Source organism: Chenopodium quinoa, unplaced genomic scaffold, assembly GCF_001683475.1.
Source record: "Chenopodium quinoa cultivar QQ74 unplaced genomic scaffold, ASM168347v1, whole genome shotgun sequence".
Taxonomy (NCBI): Eukaryota; Viridiplantae; Streptophyta; class Magnoliopsida; order Caryophyllales; family Amaranthaceae; genus Chenopodium; species Chenopodium quinoa.
The window spans coordinates 1,589,804-1,614,526 of NW_018744895.1; the positions used below are offsets into that span (position 1 = coordinate 1,589,804).

The 24,723-nt window shown below is 33.4% G+C and overlaps 1 protein-coding gene and 1 long non-coding RNA gene across 2 annotated transcripts; one reads left to right on the forward strand and one right to left on the reverse strand.

Annotated features, from left to right (window-relative positions):
• Positions 1 to 337: 337 nt before the first annotated feature.
• LOC110706012 (potassium transporter 8-like) lies at positions 338 to 6,512 on the reverse strand. The gene is made up of 8 exons (XM_021883927.1): positions 6,324 to 6,512; positions 5,641 to 6,127; positions 5,434 to 5,493; positions 2,541 to 2,801; positions 2,411 to 2,463; positions 2,205 to 2,328; positions 1,842 to 2,096; positions 338 to 1,674 (listed from the first exon to the last, which is right to left on the reverse strand). The coding sequence occupies exons 1-8, from the start codon at positions 6,357 to 6,359 to the stop codon at positions 629 to 631; spliced, it is 2,322 nt and encodes a 773-aa protein (XP_021739619.1). The 5' UTR covers positions 6,360 to 6,512; the 3' UTR covers positions 338 to 628.
• A 15,973-nt stretch (positions 6,513 to 22,485) lies between these two features.
• Positions 22,486 to 23,579, forward strand: LOC110705983. The gene is made up of 2 exons (XR_002508164.1): positions 22,486 to 22,906; positions 23,463 to 23,579. It is a non-coding gene; the product is annotated as an uncharacterized LOC110705983 (long non-coding RNA).
• Positions 23,580 to 24,723: the final 1,144 nt, after the last annotated feature.

Sequence of the window (24,723 nt, forward strand, 5' to 3'; positions counted from 1 at the left end):
TTTTTTCTTTATGTGAAAGTCGTTGTTTGCTGCATTGTTAACCCATATAACCGCTAATACTAATAGCAGTTTTAATAAAGCCGTTAATGATATTAGCGGTTATGTTCCAAAGCAAAGTACATTTTAACAAATCCCCAAAACCAATCCTACATGGACTATGTTTTGGGAATTTGTTTTAAAACCAATGTCTGGGAATTTGTTTTTGTTCTATCATTGTTGAGCAAAATCATCCTGTAATTAGTTTTAAAGTTAATTTACTATATTATTGGTAAATTTTGTATTTAATTAATTGTAAACTCCAAATAATGCTATTAAGAGTCACTAGAAATATATTTGAAAAAAAAAATAAAAATTTTATAATCTTCTATTGTTATATATTTTGTCGGATGCATCCGTGCATGATGCACACCATACTCTAGAGTGTAGGACCTAGTGTTACATAATTTTGGAAGTAATAGGGTATCACAAAGGCAGCATACACAAACTGGCAAAAATTAGTCTGTATCCTGAGTATGATAGTAACAATTTAGCACAACATAAAACTGGATTTCGGTTGAACATGTACATACACAACCCAGTAGGAACAAAGTGTCATGCAGAAGATAGCTACATTGTCTCACCTACAAAATCAGACGTGGGACACCATTCCGACCTCCAGCGTCGAGGCATGAGGAACACTTATTGCATAAGTAGGAGTCCTAGAGTTTCTCCTCAAGAAATCATAACCATAATTGATTGCCATTTTCTTAATAAAACTCGAACCACTCTTGGCTCTCACGTATGAGTGTCCTAGTATGAAAACCATCCCAGATTCCCTTGCCTCCATCAGCTCATGCAACTCTTCTTGTGCCTCGCGATCAATTTGTGGAGTCTCAGGGACGACAAACCTTACCCTCTTCCTTGGCTTATCTAAAGAGTCACTTTTTTGGAGCTCGGATGTGCCAACTATCTCAGTGTTATCTTCTTCATCTTCAGACAATTTAACTCCCCGCTTAGTTGAGAAAGACCCTACAACAGTCAGGTTCTCCTCATCCTCGTCTTCTTGATTATTTTTGCCATCAGGCTTTTCTGAGCGAATGAATTCTGCTATGCTACAAACAAGATCCTTCTCAAACTCAACCTCATCCTTATGATGATCACGGTAACCATATCGAGCAATACACCTATAAATATGATACTCCTTGGGGCCTATTCTTCCAACAAGGAAGCGTTCTTCAGACTGAACATGAGGAACAGGCACATATTTTATGCACAGGAAGACTAGCACTTGATGGAATGCTGGAAGGTTGGTAACAAAGTGAGAGAAAATGGCAGGTATGCCAGACACAAGCTCGGTTTGTATGAGACCAATTCCACGTACTCGGACAATTCCTAGATTGGGACTCAGATCAAGGAGCCAGTTGATGGGAACTTTGTTCTGAACATCAAACTCATACTTCTTTCTAGTGCCATAATGCCATGTATACATTACCATCAGAAAGATGAAGGACAAGGCAATTGGGACCCAAGCCCCTTCGCGGAACTTGATAAGTGACGCTGAGAAGTAGAGTGCTTCTATGGATCCAAAGAAGAATATAAACCCAATAGCAAGAAATATACTTTTTTCCCAGCATAATACAATAACCAGAGACATTAGGCAGGTGGTTACCAGCATCACTGTTATGACTGCCAAACCTATTCCAGAGAAAATCATTATGAGAATCAACACATATTAAGCAGAAAATGTCGATAGTTTTGTGAAAAAAAACTAAAATAGTTCAACCTTGTCTCACTAATTCAAGCAAGATCTGACAGGAAACTAAACAAAGAACAAAAACGAGCTGAAAATTCACAAAAATTACCTGATGCATTCCCCAAATGTTTCGTGTCTCTGAAACCAATAGTAACAGCAAGACACAACAGCATCAATATCCAGTTAATCTCTGGGATGTAGATTTGGCCATGTCTTTTAGAGGATGTATGAATTATTCGAACTCTAGGAAAGCAGCCCAATGCAGAGCATTGTTTGATGATTGAGAACGTTCCTGTGATGACAGCTTGGCTTCCTACGACTGCAGCAAGAATGGCTATACCTAGAACTGGCCATCTTATTTTCTCTGAAAATCCATCCCCCAAAATTTTACATATAATTAGATACCATTCACAAAAACTCTTAGTCTCTTACCTATAAGATAATTAAGATCAAAAGATTTATACAAACTTACCTGGTACAGATACATAAAATCCAATCCTGTAGTCACTTTGTAGAGAATGATGCTTAGACAGGTAAGCAGCTTGTCCCATGTATGCCAAGATCAAAGATGGATACACAATAAAACTGAATGCAATCTGTAGAGAGGACGTCTCAGGAACCAAGGTAAACAGAACAAGAAAATAAAATAAAGGGAAAATTATTGCTATGAGCATATACTTGAATAGACAACTGGGAGAAGTGTCCGAGATCTGCAAACATAGCTTCCGAACCTGAAGCAGATATAACTCAATATTAGACAAATCTGAAGTCATCAGTGGTAAATGACGCCATCAGCACATCTCTTTACCTGTCATGCATAGCAGGATTCCACCCAAAGACATCCACCCGCCTCTCTGGGTTTTTCTCAAAAACTTGTACATATAATATGGAGAGAGAGCTTGATATACATGGGGATTCCAGTGCACAATGTTGTATACACCAATCGCACTGATGCAGATAAGCCATGTTATCACTATTGGTGCAAATAGAATTCCTACGCGATGAGTCCCATAATGTTGGAGGGCGAACAACAAAATTAATATGACACATGCAACTGGAACTTCTATATCTGCGAAGAATTAGAATTTAATGGGTTGGTAACTTTGAAAAAACTTATGCATTGTCATAATTTTAATATCAAACTCTGACAAACCCCAGCAAATTAATGCCCACATACACTATATTGAAAAACCTATTAGCATAACAAGAAGGATGCAGAAAAGATTATGAACAAAGTAGAGAAAGAAAATTCTGTAAAAAATGATGCAAACAAAGGCCAGCTTTAGTCTTATCAAGGGACTAAATTCCGGGCTCTGGAAGTTTAGTCATAAATGAAAGTTTGTATTTGATACAGACAATCGAAAATATTAAAATCAATCTACTTTAAACTCCTTGAATACCATACACAGAATTATTGCTTTTAAGAGCCTAAATACCGAATGCCAGGCCAACATTGACCTCAATATTTCTCTGATGCCTTTCAAAAAGCTCCCACCTTGGAAAGGGTAGGAAATTCACATGATTACATAAATGCATCTATTGCAATTATTTGTTTATAATCAACCTTCCAAATTCCAATCGACAAATAAATAATCTAACAATTTCAGTGTATATTATTTTAGCCCAACAAAGTAGAAATTCAAAGAATATTAAATATTTGATTTTGTAGGAAACCAATTAGCACTGATTTATACGAATTAAAATATTCATATTAAAGCTACAAAACGGCTACATTATTGCAGTCACATAAAAACATAGAATCTTATGCACATCATAGCACAGCGGTTTGTTCAATGGAACGGCGATAGCAATGGACTTTTTTCTATATACAAACAAACTAAAGCATATCACACAGAATGAGAAGACGCCATTTATACAGACCTAGACTTAAAAAAATTTATACACCAGCAAAGGACACAATCGATGCTCTTATGAACGCTGATATGACTCATATGAGATTCAATGAACGCGCCATTTTCAGAATAAATGACAAATGAATAAGTTAATGTAACGATTCCCTTTAATAATCAGGATAAATCTATTCAAAAAAAAAAAAATCAGGATGAATAGTGTCCAGAATCTTCTTTTGTCATCAAGATGCTACAATCCGATAAACTATTGATAGATAAGCACTAGCGAGGTAAAGCTAGCAATGACAATTAAAAGAAGCAAGCTTTCAACAACTAAACAAGGAAATCCACCATTATCAGAATATCACAACAATAACATGATGGATTAATGGTAATAGAATATATTATAACCGATCACAGAAGATGTAATAGAATAATTAAAGATTTCGAACATGTAGGGCAACGCTTGACTAGTTCTTTTCAAATAACTTTTTGTTGATGCTCCCTTTATCGATCTCCAATCACGTTCCGTTAGCCATGGCAAAGAAAAGAGACAGCTTAACATGCATTATTAAAAAATTCTGTAGGCGAAAATTAAGTTGAAATCTACTTGCCATAAGTATTAAACATTATCCAGTTAATAAAAGGCCAGATAGAATATTTGATGTCCATTCAATTATAGAGAAGTCAGTATAAAGAATCAGATTAGTAGTCAAAATTAACGCGACCATATAAACCTTCCTCAAATGCAACTCTAATCCATTCTTTGTCCCTTTTTCTCTATTCATTTCCATGCATTTCCTATTAAACTAAATTACTACAGTTTCTCCATGAAACAGAGTTGATCTGTCTAATAGTCGAGGTCTATGATTCATCTTCATTTCACCTTAGAAACCGATGTCAAACCCTCAACATTCTAATACGTATGACATCTAGAAACTTATTTTAAACATTGAAATTTTGCAATAAGTATCTGAGGTAGAACTCAAACACATACTTTGTCTACACAACAACCCAATTCCGAGTAACATAGGTCAAGACGGTAGGTGACAAAAAACCTTCAAGGGACAAGTTAGACACCAACTAAATTCATGAAAACTAACAGAATCCATCAAAATCAAATTTGCCTTTTAAAATACAGTATTTATTTTTCTATGAGCCAAATTCCAATTAAACTACCAATTTTTGACCAAACAATGACCAAAAAATGATTAGATGCAATCAAACCCACAATTTCTGCCTAAACTTGTACCACAAAACCTATTATTCATATGAACATGTCATTTCACAATGTGAACTGAAACTTCCTTTTGTGCATGAGATGGCTAATTAGGCAAGCATCATAATAATAATAATAGAGCAAAAGTCTATCTTGAACATGATTTCCTTGGACCCACCACAGTGTGCATCTGTTTAAAAATTATTTTTTTCATGGTTTATATTACTAAGTATAGGTAACACATGATTTTGCTAATTCCAAACCAAGAGTATAAAACCTAATAATTATTAACTTTTTGTGAACTTTATTTATACACTTTATATATGGTTAAAAAAATTGCAAAGAAAAATAAAATCACAAAATCATCATGGTTTGAAGATATTAAAAATGACCTAATTCAACCATCCTATATGAATTTAAACTTTATGTCCTGTTATTTAACATTGGCATATATGATATATCATATCATGGAAAATAATATTGCTAACAGTGAAATTCCATTCTAATCAATGTTGTACAATGTATGTTAAAATTCCAAAAAGATTCCCTATAATTAGAAAGATTCAGTTTCATTCTATCTCTCAATTTGTTATCTAAAATGAAATTTAACTAAAAATAGATCACCAACTCACACTCATGATGCGCCCTAGCTGTTGTAAGTGAGAGCTCCAACCCAGAAACAGCTGAGAAAACTGCAACTCACAACAAAAAAACTTGTGAGAAATTACTCCTCCGGCCCGGATTAGTTGTCACGTCGATTACATAATTTGAACCAGTAACGTTACAACTCAAATAACACCGAAAAAAAATAAAAAATAACAAGAGTAGGAGTAAATTACCTGAAATTGCTGGTGTAAGAACTCCATCACCAATTACCATACAAGTACCAATAAGAGCTAAAATCAACAACACCTTATGCAAAGTCTTATGCTTCTCTAATGTCGATTTCAAGCTAGAATTAGCATTTTTATCAGCAGATATGAAATCATCCTTCTTATAAGCAGAAAGTTCTTCATCAACAATCTGGCAATTAGGCAAAGAGCTAACACGGGCGTGTCGACATAACAAAGAGTACAACGCAAATGTACCTCCTTCACCATTATCATCCGCTCTAAGTACGATGAAGACATACTTAAGCAATGGGATTAATGTTAATGTCCAAAAAACAAAGGACAAAACCCCATAAATTTCTTCATTAGTATCAGAATGATGAATATCTTCAGCAAATGCACTTTTGTAAACATATAATGGGGAAGTGCTTAAATCACCATAAACAACTCCTAAGCTTTGATATGCTAGAGTTAAAACTGTTCTCCAAGATTCCTTCTGCAAAAAAAATTCCAAAACACCATTAGTCAATCTTCTGTCAGAAAAAAATAAATACGGAGTACTCACTTTCCCCGGTTGCCATTACGGCACAATCACCGTAAACAGGAAGAACTTTAGTGACGGAAAAAACAGGGGTAAGTAACCATAATGGGTCCTACAATAAGAGACAATGAGAATTGTACAGGTGTCATACCTTGAATGGGTTATTGTTGTTTGATTCTAGATCCATAATTCTCTGTTCATGGAAGTTGAAAGTGGAAATAAAAATGACCCAGATGCTAAAATAGCTACCTTAGTTCAAACAAGTTGGAAAAATCAGAAATTCTAGGACAAAATTATGTTGGCAATAATATAGATCAAATAGGTAGTAATATTATTATTATTATTATTAATAATAATAATAATAATAATAATAATAATAATAATAATAATAATAATAATAATAATAATAATAATAATAATAATAATAATAGGAATGGGAGATCAGACAAGAACAATAACAGAAAGAAAGAGCAAAGGAATGAAATGGAAGGAAAGGCGGTTGAAGTAACTCAGTGATAGATAATAATGATAAGGAGAGAGAATGAAGAAGAATGAGAGGAGAGAGAAAGAGGAGGGAAAGAGTGTTTTTATGTAATTTGCGCTTTATTTAGGCTAGCAGGCATTATGTTATGTAGTGTCAGGTAATGAAATGTTTAAAAAAAATTATTAAAAAAAAAAAGCAAAATAAAAATTAAATATAAAGTTTCATCTGTGGTTGGCAACACTTTGTGGTCGGAGTTACTCGGTCAGCTAAGAGTTACTCAGTCGGCCATAAATTACTCGGTTAATCATGAGTTATTTAATCAAGGGTTACTCAGTCGATTAGGAATTAGTCAATCAGTGTTTCAATATGTGTCAATCGACTACACAGAAAACGCACCGAAAATAAAAAAAATTAAAATAAAATTAAAATAAAATAAATAAAAAAAATGAAAAAAAAAACCTTGGTTTTGGAGTTTTGGTGGGGTAATGTTATTTTCTGACACGATATATTCATTGGGCCGGTGTTTTGCTGTATATGGAGTACTATACTTTTTCTAATGGAGGGAAATTTATTTATTGTGTATATTTTTTTTGTATTTTTCTATACAGTGGTTTCTAATCAAGTTAATTGATGTGGACTATTGAGCTAAGGTGAGAGGAGGGAGGAGTCATGTTGTTTTAAAGGAGGGATGGGCCTGGAATGGGTTTGGACCACTTTTGGTCCACATATCATAAAGGCAGTGATCATAAACCCAATTTTAAGATTTAAATGGACTTGGACATGATACGACATAACTAGATGTGTCAATTCGAATGATCGAATCAGGTCTGATGAGGTAGGGTCAGGTCAAATTTTAAAGTTGAGTAATACTAAATTATTGTGTTCACGCGAGTCAAAATATAAATCGGATATTTTTCGGGTCGGTTTCGGATCGGGTCAGGTCGGGTGTTGTTTTAACACTTTACACAACAGTTGCAAAATAAATGTTGTGAAGAGAATGAAAAAATATACCACCTTCGTTACTGTAGGGAATTTTTAAAACTCAACTTTGAGCCCCACTGTGATCATGTTTTTAAACATGGTGGCATCCAAAGGGAAGGAAGCTAGAGAAAGAAGAGTTGCCAACAAGTTTTAGAAACTTGTAAACCGTTCACGGGTGTGAAGGTTACACCCCATTCATGATCACGAAGATCGCTAACTCCATAGTGGTCCGAAACCATGACTGGATATTCGGGGATGATGGTACGAATCCAACCTAAAAGAGATTGAACCCACCCTAAACGGCCTCTACTAAATACTTATGATATTCATGTGCGCTTTTCGATCAACATACATCCATCAAATTAATCCTAAACCTGCTTAATCTACGTTGGTTAATTATTAATGTACAATCAAATCTATTATTGGTGATCACTTGAGTTAAAATCATATTAGCCTAAATTCAAATTATTAATTATCTTATTAGGCGTGATTTCAAGTACAAATTTCCTTTAATCCTGCAAAAAGGGCGTGATCAAGCAATAACTATAAATCATGAATAATCAAGCAACATATAATTGACACAACAATCATCATCATAACAATATCATCAAACATGATTAGTAAGTTCCTAGGCATGATACTAAACGAATTAATAACAAATTCTAGCATGTAACTAATAATCAAGATCAAAGCTTTAACCTAAACATGATGCTAACAATCAAAAATCAACATCCTAATCATGATATTAGAAATCATAAAAACATCCTAATCATGATACTAGAAATCATAAAAACATCCTAACAAGATACTAGGAATCATAAAGACATCCCAACATGATACTAGGAATTAAAATAATATTTTAAGCATGATTTCTACTTCAAAATCTAAGAGTAAAGATAGTAGAATTATTCACTTTAATGTCTTGGCTTTCTTGCTATTAAAACAATACACGCGTTAGAAAACTTCAAGAAAGATTAAATCAAGAAAGTAAATAAATCAAATATGAATTGAAATATAGATTTGGGAACAAACCTTCAGAACTATCAACCTTTCACGTTGAAGGCAAGGGGTATTCGAATCTCGTGAATGAGGTATGGTGTTTGTTTGGGGAGAGTATCAAGGATGTGTTTAGGCTAGGCTACGGACATAAAAAATTAAGAGATAGAGAGAGTATTAGAGAGGGTATTGATTATGATGTGTTGGTGATTGAAAACGGGGTCACAACCTCTATTTATAGAGAAAAAAGAGATTCGAAGGATCAGAAAAGAGTTAGAATTCAAATCGGACTAAAACAAGTCTCATCGCGGCGCGACAGGTCCATCGCGACGCGATGGGACTATCGCGGCGCGATGGTGCTGTCGTTCTGCGATGGTTTTGGGAAGATAAGAATTCGTATGGAGTTTGATTCCCAATCGGATTGGGCTAACCAAATATCCGTACGTGTTCTATTTTGACCAGGACTAAGATCATCAAAAAAGAGATGTTTTATTCGATATCAAATTATTTATCTTTATCTATCGAAAACAGGATAAATTAGACCCTTCTAGAAGATTCTAGAAGCTTATAATAAATCCTAATGGATTTAGAGCTGAAAACAACCTTCTAGATGATTCTAGAAGCTTGTAATATATCCTAATTGGTTTAGGAATGAGATTAAAGTAAATTGACCATCCACGTGATCATTGGGTCGTAGGTAAGGCTTGGTTCGGGCTCGGTTTAGTATTTTTGCCATAACTTCTTCGTTATAAATCGGATTTGGGCCTATAATATATCACTAGAAAGCTCTTTTCAAACCCCATCCATCTAATCAATAATTGGGCCGAGATCATGAACTAAAATAGACAGGTTTGGACGTTTTTGTAAATGGGACATGAAATGAATTATTTTAAATGACGCGAAATGAATGATTTTGGCTTAAAACATTTAAGGAAAGGTTAGATATGGTCGAGGCTTAAGGGAAATTCACGAGACTCTTCAACTTTTCACCTAACTCGATAATCAAAGACGTGAAAGGTACTCATCACTGAGTTTGGTTTTTGGGGAGACACAATCAGGTGTCTACGGTTACATATTATTAGAGCTGTTAAAAGTTGACCCGAGCCGAAAATTTTACCTAAACTCGATTATGATTTGACTTGTTTGAACCCGAGAAATTGGTGACCCGACCTGAAACCAACCCGAGACTTGAGTTAACCTTAGAATTCGTGACCCAAACCCAAACATACATGACCTAACCTGAGATTACCCGTTCCTAAACATAACCCGTCAATTATTGACCTGAACCAAACCTGACCCAAATCCGTTTTAACCCGGTGAAACCCGAAATCAACCCGACCTATTACTATTCTGACTTGGAATAACCCGACCTATTACTAAGCCGACTCGAATTCAACCCGATCTTTTTAACCTGGCCTAAACCTGATGTAACCCGACTTGAATAGTAATGCAATTAACTCAAATTAACCCGAACCGAGCTAACTCGACCCAAACACTCAAATTGACAAATCTACCTTTAACATTGCTTATACATTGATTCCTTAAATCAACTTTCTCACACCATACACATATCTTATTAACTCTTATACTCTTATCTAATATAGCAAGTAATCTAGTTTAGCACATTAAGGCTTTAAAATGTTTCCCTTAATAAAGCTAGTTAATTTAGAAGGATTGTAATCCGAATTATAAAGCTAATAATAAAGAATGGAGTATTAAATTGGCACAACCAAATTAATGTAAACACCTTATATTTGATTTATCTATGTTGTCATATTTCAATTATGTACCACCATGTGAGACTATCCAAACTCAAAATTGAATTTATATGAAATTATTTATCCTAAAATAAATGAAAAAGATGTAGTCTAAACTTATTAGCTCGAATATGAACTTATCTGAAATTATTACTCTTACAATAAATGAAAAAATTGATAATGATTAAACATGACACGTCAATACATGAACAGTTAAGAAACCTATCCGAAAAATGTACCCGAACGCGATATGACACGACTTGAATTCAACCAGAGACCCAGATTAACCTAATATTTGAGACCCGAACCCGAACATGACCTTAACTAGGAATGACCCGACCTAATTATAACCCGCAAATTATTGACTTGAACCGAACTCGAGAATGACCCTAACATCGTTTTAACCTGTTAAAACCCAAATTAAACCCGACCTATTATTCACCCGACCCGAACTTGTTATTGACTCGACCCAAACCCGATACGATGTATGACTCGACGTGACCCGACTCAAGCATGACCCAACCTGAACCCGAACCATATAGCCGTATAGGTTACAACATTAACCCGAATTGACCGACCCAAGTTGACCTGACCTACCCTAACCTGACCTAAACACGACCCGTTTACCTGATTTGACAGCTCTACATAGTATATACAACAATTGCACAAAAAAAAAAAAAGAAAAAAAAAGCTACACATTATATCAAATCATCAAACTAAAATTTTCCTTTTTTAGTAATTTTTTAATGAATTTATTAATTTACCATTACTTAAATTTAACTCAAATCATCTTTTTACTCAAATTTCATTTCTCTCTCACCATCCCTTCCAACCACCACCATCACCACCACCGATCTCTACTCTCTCTTCAACTACCTATAAATTTCCCTTCTCAATCTTTACCTCTCCTCCCATCTTGATCGCCATCGTCAATAGCGACCACCACTTTCTTCGCTCGAAGTTACCTCGATCTACCCCAATCTCTTTATCGTCGCCTCTTCCTTCTCTCTCTTCCTTTTCTTTTTGTTTCATCATTTCCACTAAAGCTCTTAAAGGTTTTATGGCCATATTTGACCATCTAAAGTTTTTGTAGTCAAATCAGACCAAATACTGTCTTTTATCATTTATGAGAAAGTAATAATTTGTCTTTTTTTACCTTTTTCGTTCATATTTTAAGGTTGTTGCTTGTGTCTATATATATATATATATATAGGAGAGGGGTTTGTGGTAGTGGTTTTTTTGGTGAAGGTTGTTGGTTTTGTGTGTGTGTGTGTGTGGAGGTACTTCAGGGTGGGTATGATAGTTTCAAGAAGGCGGGGATGAGGTTATGGGGTGGGTATGGTAGCTTCGAGAGGGTGGGGATGAGGTTTTTAGGGAGGGTTAATTTGGTTATGGGTGGTTGGGAGGGTGTTTAAATTACAAGGTTGCTAAGGTTGAAGTCGATGTGGTTACGGAGTTGAGACGGGGTCGCTGAGGGTTTGGGTGGTTATGGTTGGGTGGGTAAGAGATGGATGTCAGGATCTTGGTGGTGGTGGGGCGATCGAGTACGGTGGTTTCAATTCAATGGCTAAGTTTGGGTGGGGTGGGTATTCTGGTAGGCGGCATGTTAGTTTTGGGGGGTGGCTTAGTGGAGTGGGAATTTTGAGTGTTGGCCTGGCCTGGGGTGGGTGGCTTAAATTAATCATCTCTCTCTCTCTCTCTCTCTCTCTCTCTCTCTCTCTCTCTCTCTCTCTCTCTCTCTCTCTCTCTCTCTCTCTCTCTCTCTCTCTCCTACCCTTAATCACATACATGCCTCAGTTTACTAATAAGCCATTAAGAAATTTTGCATAGAAATTTTTGTAAGACCCTTTTAAAAAAAAAAAAAAAAAAATTGACGGCGATACATACCTTCCCCCCTTCTCTCTCTCTCTAAGAGTAAGTATAGGCCTATACCCAGAGGCGGATGCAATGCACAACAAGGGCGTGCAAGTGCATGTCCCTGTTGGAAAAAAAAATTATATTTTCTTTAACAAAAGAAAATATCACCTCATGCATCACGTGAAAGGTAGGTAATAAGGGGAAGTTTGTAAATGGTAAATTTTTATTTTACAATATTTATAATTTAAATTGTTATGGATTTTATTTAAGTTTTGTATGGTTTTATCTTATATGAAGTACTTAGGCGTATGGTTCGCAGAATATATGAGGTATGGTTTTGGAATGACTAAAATTCATACATATGTTTGGTTGTCAAAAGTATGAATTTTAAACTCATACCTCAAACCCATGAGGTATGGGGTTTAGAAACCTTTGGGGGGAGGTGGGTTTGGCTCATTCCATTCCCTTAAGTATCAAATACATGGTATTTAAGGGGATGAGATTTCATTCCAGAATTGAACCAAACACATGGTATTAAGTATCAAGTTATAACCCGATACCACTTTAACCCTATTGTTAATTCCAAACCCATATCACTCTACGAACCACACCCAATAAGGAAAAGTTTGTAAATAGTAAATTTTTACTTTACAAGATTTATAATTTAAATTGTTGTGGATTTTATTTAAATTTTTATAAGGTTTTATCTTATACGAAGTACTTATTACTTCCTCCGAGTTTTTTTTTCCTAAGAGATTATTATATACACCCGGGTGTACCGTACACCCATGAGTATTTTGTTGATTGCTTTTCATTTAATTATCAAATGAAGAACAAAACTAACCTTGGTTAGTTGGGTATACGGTGCACCCGGGTGTATATAATATTCCCATTTTTATTTGTACCAGATTGACTTTTACACTATTTATATGTTCTACTTAAATAGCTTTTATAAATCTAACTAAGCAAAAATATAGTTATGTGAGATCTTGTTAGATTAGTCTCGACTTAAACTTTTTTAATATCAAATGTATATAATTTTTACATATTGGTAATTGAAGAACTTAACGACTGAAAAATGCACCGGCAAGCGTGAAAATAAAAGTACTGCACGTAAAAATACAGAGGAAGTATAACTTATAACTTTATAGCTTATAATAACGTTTTATTACTTTGAATTATACGATGATTTATCATGTTCAAATGTTATCATTGAATCCTTAATATAATTGTGCACACCGTGCTTTGAACTCCTGGATATGCAACTGCCTATACCTGGTATAGTCCATACCAAATTCTTTTTGTGTTTCGATTTATACTGCTATTATTAGTAATATACTGTTATTATTGATTTTATATTGTTTTTATGTTGTTATTATTCCAGCGAGATTTCCGATGGAGAAAGAGGGAAAGATAAAAGAGTGTATTTTTTTTAATACTGTTATTGCTGATTTAATATTGTTATTGTTGATTTTATACTGTTCTCGCCCTTGGTATGGTTCATACCTGGTAGCGGCCCATCACGCTTCCTCTCTATACGACCTATTCTCTTCACCTTAAGTATATAGTATATATTCAGTCTCTCTCTCTCTCCTCTCTCCAACCTTGTTATCTTCTCTTAAGAAAATAGTAAAAATAAGAATTTCAGAAAAATATGTTAGGTATGATAAGACATTGTTCTTGCCAACCTATTTATTTTTCTCTAAACTGACATTATTATTGCTGAACTTAGTACTGAAATAAAATGATTTTTGTTAAATTTAAATATTTTTATTAATTAAAATTTTATTTTACTGAACTTAAATTATCTTAATTAATTAAATTTTTTTTTTATTATTAACTAGACTTATTTCGTTTTTAATGAACATGACTTATTGATTCAAAAAAAAAAAAATTGAACATGACTTATCTCTACTGAACTTAACATATCATACCAAAAAAGAATTATTTTCATTGAACTTAAATTAATTTTATCAAATATAAATACTAGATATTATACACTCAATTTATGATTATAACTCATAATTTAGAAAAATGATTGAATTTAAGAAAACTCCCAGATGACATATGAACACTAGTTCTACATAACAAGAGTTAGTAGTAATTTCATAAAAATCTACTCCCTCCGTTTCATAATGTTAGTCCCATATACTATTTTGGGCATTTCAAAAAGATTTACCCATATTGAATTGTTTCATTTTTAACTTAATTTTTATGGAATTAATTGGTTGTGGATTGATGACATGACTCTAAGTAAGGAAAACTCTACCTTGAATTATGCAATTATGACTTATGTGAGACCACATCCCTTATGTGAGAACCTGGTATATGTGAGGACATATTACAACCGTTGGATCAATTGCATCCAATAGTTACCATTTATCCCGGCCAAATATAATTTCAAAAAGAAAAAAATATCAGCGTTTTCTCTCTCCTCCTTCATTTTGCAAGTTATTTTCTCTCTCCTCCTTCATCAACATTGCTGAATTTTCCTCAATTGCAGCTATTCTCTCTCATCTCCCTCTGGATTTCAAGCAAAACCTACGATTCTCCCCTTCTTTCTCTCAAAACCCTAAAATCAATCGGCGATCAACGCATCAAAGATCAGGTAATCTGTCTTGTGGTTCCTACTCATGTATTTGGTCTTGTGTATGGTGAAGGTGGTGCTAATCTGTCTCGTCTGAAACAGGTAATCAATTCCTGATCACTGATCTTAATGTTTTTGCTGATCAATTTCAGCTGAAGGTTTCTTGATTATGAGTAAATTTCTTGAAATTCCCAGCATTTTGCTAATTTTTGGATTCTAGTATGAATTGTTGATTGAGTTGAAAGATGTTTGTAGAATTCAATTGAGATTGGAATGGTAAATTAGGAATGATATGAGTTGGCAGTTAGTGACTACTCGTGACTTGGTTGAAGAAGCTAAGAAGCGAATTGCCATTCTTCCGATATGTGTTGTCGGTCTTTCTTACCTCATGTTCTGTAAGTTCACTCAATCTTTGCTATTTCCAGAGTTTTTTCGCTTTCAATTAGCTTCTACTGATTTTTGTTTGCTTCAGTTTGTTGAGTAATTGTCGCTTTTAATGATACTTCTATGTTTTACTTGTGTGTTGGGAGTTTGGGACACTGCCGTGATTGTAATTCGTTTCGGGTTTAGGATTATACTGCTTATACTTCATGTATTATTGCCTTTTACACTATGTTTCGATAGAGAGAATTGGAGGGAAAGGAAGAGAAGAGAAAAGGAAACAATCCTTTGTTTGGATACTTAATGGAGGGAAGGGAAGGAAATTGGAAGGATCCATTATCCTTCCCCTTTAATAAACTGAATCCCTCCATTGTTGGGAGAGATTTGGAAGGAAAACGAAAGAGGAATGGAATGGAATTGTGAGTTATTGCATTGGTGATCAAAGTTGACAAGTAATTTGAGAATAGTGCATATTTTGTGATACGATGGAATGGAATACAAATTATTTAAATAATCCGCGGATTTTGAAAGTCTCATGCCAATTTTAACGGTCTATTAGTTGTCATTGGAAGTGGTTTCGCGTAGAATTGAAATACTCTTGAGAAAATCATCTAATTCGAGATGGAGAAACGTTACTTTATAGTTTGGAAATAGTGATAAGATAAGCCTTTACATATAAAATCATGGATTGCAGAAAGCAAGGTATCTAATTTTTATGTTTCAATAGTTTATCTTAAATGATTTGCTCCATTTATCATTAATTGGGCATTTAATGTGTTTATTGCGTTATATGATGGTCATATCTTTCAAATTTTCCTTCTATACTTTTACATGTTATCGTACATGGACGTGGATGCTAGAGTATATAAATTGTTTTACTGATACATAATAGGAATTTTCAGAAAGGAAAAAAAAATGACTAATTTCTGTTGGATGCTTCTAAAGAGTTTGATTCTTATGGTGAGTGAGTGAGTGAGTCTATGCAACATAAGATTGGATTATTTATAGTATTCTTTTTATCACTTATTGAATTCTTGAATAGCTTTAGGATGCAGAGCAAACTTTTTTGTTGCTTCCTATTGTGACATATTTAAACATATAATTATTTTTATGCTATGTTGATGCTTTTTTCATGGTACGTGATTGACCATATCTTTCTCATTCCTTTTACATATAGCTAGACTAGCTTCTGAATCTGTGTGATGCACGAGTCAAAGGAAAAAATAGTTAAATGAAATTGGTTTTTTTCCAAAGTGTTAGGTTACTAAGTGTTGATTATTACTCCGCTTAACATAACAATCACAACCCATTCTGCAAAAGTCAAGAAACAATAGGAATCTGCAAGAATAGCAATAGGAATTTGTTTGATTTGGACCCTGTAGTCTATTTTAGTTAACCAACTATGATGTCTCTCACTTGCTTGCCTCCCCTGTAAATCTTCCTTTAACTGGTGTAGATTTTGGTATTCTTGGTGAACTTGCAGTCATATATTGCTGTAATACATGGTGAACTAGTGTGATTTAGATGTGTTGTGCAATTATCAAGTAATAATTTGAAGTTCTTGCTGAAGACTTTTGTTCAGTTATTCCTTTTTTCTTGTGTGTGATATGAAGTATATGGACTACAATAGTTCTTGTAAAATTAGTCAGTCAACAACTTGAGCGAGGTTAGGCACAACCAGATAGGTAGTTTCAACAGGGGAGCTACTGTGGGTGTTTGTACTTTTACGTTTCTGTTGTGATCCTTGATTTTTTCAGGTCAAAAGTTCATTTAGATCTCATAAAGTTTGTTGCATTCATTCTCTGTATTAGCAACACCCGCTTAAACTAGGAGAATCCAAAATTTTGGCAGGAAAGGTTGGGCTGATTTTGTTAATTTGATCTCTCATGGTCAATGTAAAATGTTTACTGCAGTTTATGTAAGCTATCATATTTCGTGTCAGGTGGGCTTCTACGTTCTACTTATATATTTTGCTACGTCTATGGGTTCACATGTAGTGGCTGCTCATCAGGTGGGCTTCTAACTATTTGCTCATTTGCTAAACGAGCAAAAGAGTGATTGCTCATTTCCTAAATGATCAAAGAAATGTTTGCTTATTTTCCAAATGAATAACTAATTATTTGCTCATTTGACAAATGAGCAAATTAATGTTTTCTCATTTCACAAATAAGCAAAGAAATGCTTGCTGATTTAATGAATGATGAAAGAAATGTTTGCTCATTTGATAAATGAGCAACAAACTATTTGCTCATTTTACAAATGAGCAAATATGTGCAAATAATTGTTTGTTCATTTATCAAATTAGCAAATACTTTTTTGCTCATTTATCAAATAAGCAAATAATTATTTACTCATTTGAAAAATGAACAAATAAAGTAGATGAGTACCCAAATATTTTTTTTACCGATGAGTGTATTTTCATGTTTGAAAATGTATCTATTTGTTTCTAGGACTTTCTCTGGTGTGTTGTAATTAGAATTTGCAAATATTTTAGTCTGATTCTAGGACTTTTTCTTGCGTGTTACCATTAGAATTTGGACATGTATCCATCTGATTCTAGGGCTTTCTCTGCTTTAAAAGTTGATATAAGTTGTTTTTGTCCTCTTGCATCCTGACTCTTTGTTGAGTCTCTGAAAAGAGATGAATATCATGCTCTTAGCTGGTATAATAATAAGAGCAAACACAACATACTACTGTATCACAACATATCATATACTACTCACAAAGTTACAAGCAAATACCATTTGTTCAACTGCCTAAGATCGAGTCTCATTTGCATCAGCACAAACTAAACAATTTTGATCATCAGATCCTATCTAGCTTCATTAGAGCATTAATTTGTCAAATGAGCAAAAAAATTCAATGCTCCTTTGTCAAATGAGCAAACTATTTAATGCTCATTTGTCAAATGAGCAAATGATTCTTGCTCATTTTGTCAAATTAATGCTCATTTGTGAGTGTGTTTGAATGTTTTAAATACGTTAGCCTACTAGCTCAAGGGTAGAGCATTGTGCAAATGCACAAAAGATGTGGGTTCGAATCCCACGCAGGTTCATTTATGTAATGTGGAAACACAATTGTAAAACAAAGTTTACATAGTTATAAATCATTTCAAACCATTTTTTTGCTCATATAATTAAGTACGAATTTGATTATTTTTTTTTTAATTAATTTTGTTTATGGAGATAACCTATGTAGGAATTGAACCTACATCCCCTATGCATTTGCATAATGCTCTACCAATTGAGCTAATAGGTTTATCATATGTTTTAAATCATTTTCTATGTTATAAATTTTTCATCAGCTCATTTGATAAATCAACAAAGAATTGTTTGCTCATTTGATAAAAATGAACAAAGAATTGTTGCTCATTTGATAAATGAGCAAAGAAATACTTGTTGATTTAATGAATGATTAAAGAAATGTTTTAAGTTTTTGCTCATTTGTCAAATGAGCAACTAAGTTTTTGCTCATTTTTTAAATTAGCAACTAAGTATTTGCTCATTTGACAAATGAGCAACTAATTATTAGCTCATTTGACAAATGAGCAACTAATTATTAGCTCATTTGACAAATGAGCAACTAATTATTAGCTCATTTGACAAATGAGCAACTAACTATTTGCTCATTTGCTAAATGAGTAAAAAATTGATTGCTCATTTATTTCTTGCAGTGACAAAAACTGGTTAGCCTTGCAATTAGAACACTACAAATATCATTCTTGTGTATTTCATCACATTATTCACATTTCAGATTGGCTTATATGCACTGATGGCCTAAGTGATGACCTTATGGCTCATGTACTTTTCTCCTGAAGGTCATATGCTATCTCTATAGCAGATATAGAACAACGACCCCAGCCTTAGATGGTAAAGGATGGACCGAAGTATGTATATAAGGCTGTTAAGGGGAAGACTGTTGAAGTTTTCTACAATAATGAATTATGAAGAGTACTGTTTTATCTTGCAATTTATGTGAAGACTACCATTTGTAGTAGACTTCGCATATGTTATATTAAGAACTATGGAAAGGATAAAATTCAACCAGTAAACAAGAGAAGTTCTGCTTCAGATCGATGAGTTTACATAATATCAATCCATTATGTGTATAAAATAGATATTTCAATGTGGCTGCTACTATCATATTACTTTTAATGATGATGTTGGAATTAGCAAAATAATTAAACCAGAAATATTATCATGCACGTATAATCAATCTAATCAGAGAAGTTATTGAAATTTATCAGAACAACAATGGTAGGAAACACAATCAAAACACCAATAATACTTGCAATTCTAAGTTTGAAATTCTGAATCTTTGTTTAACATGAAGTATGAAGCAATAGCAGTACATATATGTAGACTAAATATATCATCAACAACCAAATTATAATATTCTCGCTTAACAATGTCCGCAAGCATGTACTGTATATATGTACACTTACATCTTCCAAGAACAAAGCAACAACGTGTCTAATTCTCAAAAATTTGCTAACTTGCAAACTCGATACTAGGTATTGTCAGTGACTTGCTGCAGAATGTACAAAGAATACTTTTTAGCACAAAGAATATCATGAATTGAAATTTAATCCAGGAGTCCAGCATATTGCACTACTAACATCAACCAAAATCTATGCTGACATAACTTATCTACTAGTATTTGAGAAACACTGCTTTCTTGTAGAAGAGAACAACTTACCATTCTCCTTGTCATAAATCACCATACCAGATGCTAGAAGTATTACAATATACTTGCACAACCTGTAGTCTTCCTACAAAAACTCACAATTCACAACTCTCCGTAGATCAAATTTCTAGTTTTTGGTTCCAAATAGGATGTTGGGAACGATTTTCCACAACATTCTAACCTAGGTAGTACCATCTCATAACCTTCACCATTGAAATGCCTTCAATTATTCTCATAACCTTCACCATTGAAATGCCTTCAATTATCAACTAAAATACCAATATTTAACTTTAAAAACTAGTCCTATCAATTACAACATAATACGATTCATTCATGCAAAAATCAGAAACATGATTAAACAACAAATATTCGACATCATTTGCAGCAATTACCAAATCGCATGTACCCTAATTTATCTCAGGTTGAATTTGTCGTAGCAACAACAAAATTACAAATTCCAGATAAAAATTGATCATTTAAATTCGAAAATCAAAGCGATAACTAATAAACAAAATACAATGAAATCAACAGGCAAAACAATTAAATCAAACAACAATCTCGGGAAATTCGCCAGTCAAATTAATGACCTACTGGCGTTGGCAACAGGAGCAATGCCGGAAACAGTATGATTGAAGGCGAGGAGAGAGAAACCGCCGACATAAATAGGCAAGCTCGAGCGATATTGTTGTTGACAGAGACTCAGTCAGCGACCAAATTTGTGGTCGGTTTCGGATCATTGTAGCCTTCCGACTATACAATAAGCTCCAATGTTGTAAGAATAAAAACTTGCAGAAAAAGCTTGAGGTCCAAAAATGGCGGAAATAGAGGAGAAAGGAAGTACCTGGAAAGAGTTGGAAATGGAGAAGCGCGGGAAAGTTGGAGAAGATGAACGGTGGTATCGGAGAGGTCGTTTAGGAGTGCAACAAATGGAATGGATATGGAGCTCTTTTGATGTGAGTCGTTGATGACGTTTGATCCTAAGACCTAGATTTGTTCTCATATATTAGTAGTGTTCTCACATAAGGACCTGTTCTCACTGGATCCCGATCCATATTAGAATTGAGATCATGTGAGAACCAAGGTGAATAATAAGAACTAGGAACTTATTTCAGCCGTTGATTAAGTTTGATCCAACGGATGAGTCTCGCCCGCCTAAATAAGGGTATTTTGGTAAATTTGCGTTTTGAATGACTTAAATTTGTTTTTTTTGAAAACCTACTTAAATTTGTTTCAACTGCTTTCATTTCTTTTTTTTAAACAAACTGCTTTCATTTCTCTTTCTCTCTCTTATTTTAATTTTCTCTCTCCTCTTAAGTTTTATCTCTATTCCTCTCTGTGATTTTTGTTTCTCTTTAGCAATTTCAATTTCGCAATTTCGCTGTAAATTCACTTTCGTCGTTGATTTTCCCTCTGCATCTAATATTTGCTCCTTGTTGATCTCAATTAACTTTGGAGGTAAGTGAATTAATTCTTATTGTCGATTTTTTAGAGTTTTGGTTAATATATTAATTTATTTCTAATTGATTGAATTTGTGTTTTGATTGAAGAAATATTGCTTTTGATTGATCACTTGTTGATTATGACAATATTTTTATGAGAATTATGTGAAAGTTTGGTGTATTGGGGTTCTACTCATGTTATAGTTTTTCAGAATTAATGATTTCAATTCTAAAATTAGGGTTTATGCTTTTTTTTGTTTGATTAATTTGCAATTTTGCTATTTTATTGTGCTTTTTGTTGAAATACTAATTTTTGTTAATGTTAGGGCTGTGTAGGTTGGCCAAAGTATTACGATTTTATTATATATTGATTTTCTGTAACTATGTTTTCGATTGAAATTGTTCTATACATTGTTCTATTGAAATTGTTTGCTATACGTACTGTTAGGTACAGTAAAATTGTAGAGTGCTGACAGTCTTGACACACAAAAAATGTTGGGGCCTGAAGTCATTACAAGACAAAGTCTGCCTAAAACTAATACTGGTTAATTTGATGCAACTTTACATAACAATTCAACACATTTCATCAAGGATGATTTATTTGTGTTAGCTTGTAAACATTAAAGGATGCTATATGAATCTCAACATAATTATGGGCAGCAAAACCTTCCAAAGAAAACCTTATTATTTAACGAAGATATTGAAATGTCTTATCAAAGCAATACACTTAAGTGACAACATGAATGTATAGATATTATATACTTTTGAGATTTCCTTGCTCTGAATGTTAAATACACTAGCCTATTAGCTCAATAGGTAGAGCATTGTGCAAATTCTCAAAAGACGTGGGTTCAAATCCCATGTAGGCTCATTCGTGTATTGTAGAGTTTAGACTTTGTATTAGATCTTAGTTGTGGGTTAATTTAGATTTCTACATTTCATATTTACTTTTGGTACTGTTTTATTTACTTGTAATATGAAAACCTTTACTTTGCCCTCATATTTTTCTTTTTTAATTACACTCTTCATGTTTGTAGAGTAGTATACTTTGGCTGGCAGGGGCAGATCTAGGGGGGGTTCAAGGGGGTTCATTGAACCCACAGATTTTTTGGAAAAAAATTATAAGTTTTAATTTTTTTAAAAAAAAAGAAAAAAGAAAAAGGGTTAATACAAATTTCTGTGAGAATAATAATCACATGGGTAAGTTTGGTGCATTGGTAAGGCTTTGAATAATAGAGCAGCGCGCCCTTTTAATGTCTTAGGTCTTAGGTTCGACTCCTATTGCCCTCTTTTTTTGTACTTTTTTTTTTTTGTTCTTTTACTCCTTACATTCAAATTTCAGATTTCAGAAATCAAACATCGACATTTCTTATTTTCCTCAAATTCCCAAACACCAAAACCCTAACCTTGACACCCTATGACCCTAGCCAGTAGCCACTAGCCGCCGCGACACCGCACACCGAGACACCAACCGGCGACCGGGAGCACTGACGACCTCACGGAGTGACGGAGACACGGACGAGGGACGACTGTTCTGAATTCAGACTTCAGAGTTCTTCTACAATTGTGAGTCCTCTTAATCTCTTATTCCTCTACTCCTATTAATTCTTAATCTTGTATTGCTTGTTTTATTTTTTAAATTGGTTTATGGTTTTGATATATTGTTGAATTCTTGAATTGTTGAGAAATTGAATTGTAGAAACTTAGAAGTTAGAATTAAAAAAAATTTACTTGTTTTTTTTTTTTTTGAAATAAATTTTTTACTTGTTCTGTTAATTGAAATTTGATAATTAGAAGAAGTTTATATTGTCAAATTTGTGTTTATTGGGGACTTGTGATTTTAATTGATAATTAATTGTGTATTATGTAAAAAATAAGTTGCGGAATAGTACGGGTGATCAACTATTGAATGATAGTTTAGTTACTTATCTTGAGAGAGACTTATTTGCAAGAGTTAGTGATGATGATGTATTAGCACGCTTTCAAAGTAGGAAAACTCGAAGAATGCTTTTGTAGGTTTTTTTTTAATTTTTTTTATTGTGTAATTCATCCGTGATAAAAAATTGATTTATGTATTGAATTTTTAATCAAAATATGATCATCGTTTTTTTTTTTTTTTAAGATTTCGAACCCACAGTTCGGAATTCCTGGATACGCCACTGTTGGCTGGCTCATTTTATTGAGAGATGAAGGTCAATTATTTAGAGTTTCTCTCTTCTTTTTTTTTTTTTTTTTTTTTTTTTTTTTGGTGACAACCAAGAATACAGGAAGCAAAAACTAAACCTTATTCCTAGATTTGATTGTCAGGTTATGAGCCAGAACAACATTGTTTCGATTAACCATTCTAATGCCAAAAATAGGAAAGAGTTTAATCTCAGACAGATTTTTAATAAGATAGCACCTCCAGAGCAGCGATTTCTTGCTTTTGGGAATATCACACGAGCTTTTTCGATTTTGTCCTGATTTTAATTCCTTGCCATTCAGACCGTTGTTATCTTAAGCATGCAAGTGCAAGAGCCTCATCTTGGATAGGCGACTTAGCAAAAACAGATTCTCTCCTCTGCTGGATAGGTGATCTTAGAGTTTCTATGAATACAATTTATCGCTTCGGGTCGTTTCATTATACATATACTTTTATTATTTTCATATTTACTTTATAGTTTTATCAATTTACTTTTGATATAAAATTATTTACATTTATTTTCTTGATTTAGTGTTGGAGTATTTTTTCATTATTAAGGAAACAAAAGTTATATACATGACTATATACAACAAAGAACTAAAATTGTCATACCAATTAATTATACACATACTTCAAAGACATTTTTGTTCTTTTTATTTTTAATTTACTTTTAAGTTATTCCATTTTACTTTGAATATTTTTTGTTTACTTTTGATTTATTTTTAACATTATTAGTATTTAGTTTATAGATTTTTGATCTACATTTGAGTGTTTTTTTTTAATTTTTTTTTAACGTTAAAGTGTTTTTTATATACTTTAAAATACAACCTATGTAGGAATCGAACCTACATCCCCTATGCATTGCATAGTGCTCTACCATTTGAGCTAATAGGTTTAGATAATCCTTTTTTATTTACTTTTGTTATCGAATAACAACATTTGTATGTATATCCTGTTGTCAGTTGATTAGATTAAAATGATTGTATTACACTAAAAAAATAAAAAATCCTATTATCATTTCTCTATGTTTCAATTATTGTTACCTATGTCTCAAAGTTTAATCTCATGGGCCATACAAAGTGCAATATCATATGAAAAACATCAAACCTCTTTGCAGGAGTAGAGAACAAAATATTGTATGTCCGGCTTTAATCCCTTCAATAAGCCTTTTATACTCTTCTAGAATCACTCTCAAGATATA